The sequence below is a fragment of the Priapulus caudatus genome, unplaced genomic scaffold (genome assembly GCF_000485595.1).
Source record: "Priapulus caudatus unplaced genomic scaffold, Priapulus_caudatus-5.0.1 Scaffold541, whole genome shotgun sequence".
In the NCBI taxonomy this organism is placed as follows: Eukaryota; Metazoa; Priapulida; class Priapulimorpha; order Priapulimorphida; family Priapulidae; genus Priapulus; species Priapulus caudatus.
This window is the reverse complement of record NW_014577602.1, coordinates 328,159-330,344: the sequence shown is the minus strand read 5'-3', so window position 1 is coordinate 330,344 and position 2,186 is coordinate 328,159. Positions and strand designations below refer to the sequence as shown.

Here is a 2,186-nt window from a genome sequence, read left to right as displayed (position 1 = left end):
AGTTAGGGTAACGGTTAGAATTAGGATTAGGTTGGGGGGTTAATGTTAGATTGTTAGGTTTAAGGTAAGGATTATGGTTAGATATAGGGTTAGGATTTAGTTAAGGGTCAGGGTTAGGGTTAGGGTTAGAGGGATAGGTTTAGGGAAAGTTTAGGGTTAAGATTATAGATAGAAGTAGGGTTTGGGTTAGGATTAGGGCTAGGTTAAGTGTAAGTTCATGATTAGGTTAATTGTTACATGTAGGGTTAGGGCTGGGATTACGGTCATAATGGCAAACAGATTGTCGTGTACGTACGATAATGATCATAGAGGAGAATTCAGATATCTTCCAGGCAGCGGCAATTATTGCACCATCGATCGCCGAGGTTACGTAACGGAGATTTCAAGGTTACGCGTGACCCAGGGTTACGTGCGGCGAGGATTTTTATTCGAAAATCTATAGCTGAGGGGATACGACCCCATAGTGACGCACACGCGTCATCGAGCCGCGGACCTAATTACACGATTTTCTCAATTAAATTGAAGTTTTTTATAAGCTAGATTTTTTGTTAGGTTTCTGTACATTTCGCGTTCGTTCTCAACTCTTGCAGTTTGTCGCCGTGGAGGGTTTCGTGACGGCGGTCGTAGACTCGTTTCCGCAGACGCTGCGACGAGGTCACCGCAGGGAGGCGCTCGTTGCCTGCGTCGTATTCGTGTCCTTCTGCATCGGGCTTACCATGGTTACAAACGTAAGTGCTGCCATCGCGCGGAAGCCGCGGAATTCTGTAGTGTCGATTACAGTGATATCTCGCGCGGCGGTATATGTCGAAACGCGCGGCCGAGAGGCACCTAGTCTGTTAAATTTACCGAGTATGTGCTTGCATATATATATATATATATATATGCAAGCACATACTCGGTAAATTTAACAGACTAGGTGCCTCTCGGCCGCGCGTTTCGACATATACCGCCGCGCGAGATATCACTGTAATCGACACTACAGAATTCCGCGGCTTCCGCGCGATGGCAGCACTTACGTTTGTAACCATGGTAAGCCCGATGCAGAAGGACACGAATACGACGCAGGCAACGAGCGCCTCCCTGCGGTGACCTCGTCGCAGCGTCTGCGGAAACGAGTCTACGACCGCCGTCACGAAACCCTCCACGGCGACAAACTGCAAGAGTTGAGAACGAACGCGAAATGTACAGAAACCTAACAAAAAATCTAGCTTATAAAAAACTTCAATTTAATTGAGAAAATCGTGTAATTAGGTCCGCGGCTCGATGACGCGTGTGCGTCACTATGGGGTCGTATCCCCTCAGCTATAGATTTTCGAATAAAAATCCTCGCCGCACGTAACCCTGGGTCACGCGTAACCTTGAAATCTCCGTTACGTAACCTCGGCGATCGATGGTGCAATAATTGCCGCTGCCTGGAAGATATCTGAATTCTCCTCTATGATCATTATCGTACGTACACGACAATCTGTTTGCCATTATGACCGTAATCCCAGCCCTAACCCTACATGTAACAATTAACCTAATCATGAACTTACACTTAACCTAGCCCTAATCCTAACCCAAACCCTACTTCTATCTATAATCTTAACCCTAAACTTTCCCTAAACCTATCCCTCTAACCCTAACCCTAACCCTGACCCTTAACTAAATCCTAACCCTATATCTAACCATAATCCTTACCTTAAACCTAACAATCTAACATTAACCCCCCAACCTAATCCTAATTCTAACCGTTACCCTAACTATAACCCCAACTCTAATCCCATCACGTATATACGCACTGTACGGGCGGGCGGAAGGAAGGCTTGACGTCACGCGATGCTTACATACCTCACTGCCGAGTCCGAGCAACAGCAACATGAAGAAAAACAAGATGGCCCAGAGAGGAGCAATCGGCATCTGTGTTATTGCCTTAGGATACGCGAGAAACGCCAGTCCCGGGCCTAGAACACACGAACGCATAACACCGTTAACACGTAAATACGTGAACACATTAACGCATAAACACGCTAACACCTAAACACATGAACGCATAAACACGCTAACGCGTGAACACATAAACGCCTAAACACGGGAACACATTAACACATGTACGCATAAAAACGGGAGCTCGTAATCACATAAACAAATGAACACGTGAAGACATAAATACATGAACACGCGAACACATGAACAAATAGACATAC

The 2,186-nt window shown here is 46.0% G+C and overlaps 1 protein-coding gene across 1 annotated transcript in view; it reads right to left on the bottom strand.

Moving 5' to 3' along the window:
- Window positions 1-2,186, bottom strand: part of LOC106811454 (sodium- and chloride-dependent taurine transporter-like) — a 25,573-nt gene that overhangs the window by 10,462 nt on the left and 12,925 nt on the right. The window contains exons 7-8 of the mRNA XM_014815072.1: window positions 1,831-1,943; window positions 1,017-1,154 (exon numbers count right to left, since the gene is read on the bottom strand). Coding sequence (XP_014670558.1) covers window positions 1,017-1,154; window positions 1,831-1,943 — 251 coding nt within the window. The remainder of the gene's footprint in view (window positions 1-1,016; window positions 1,155-1,830; window positions 1,944-2,186) is intronic.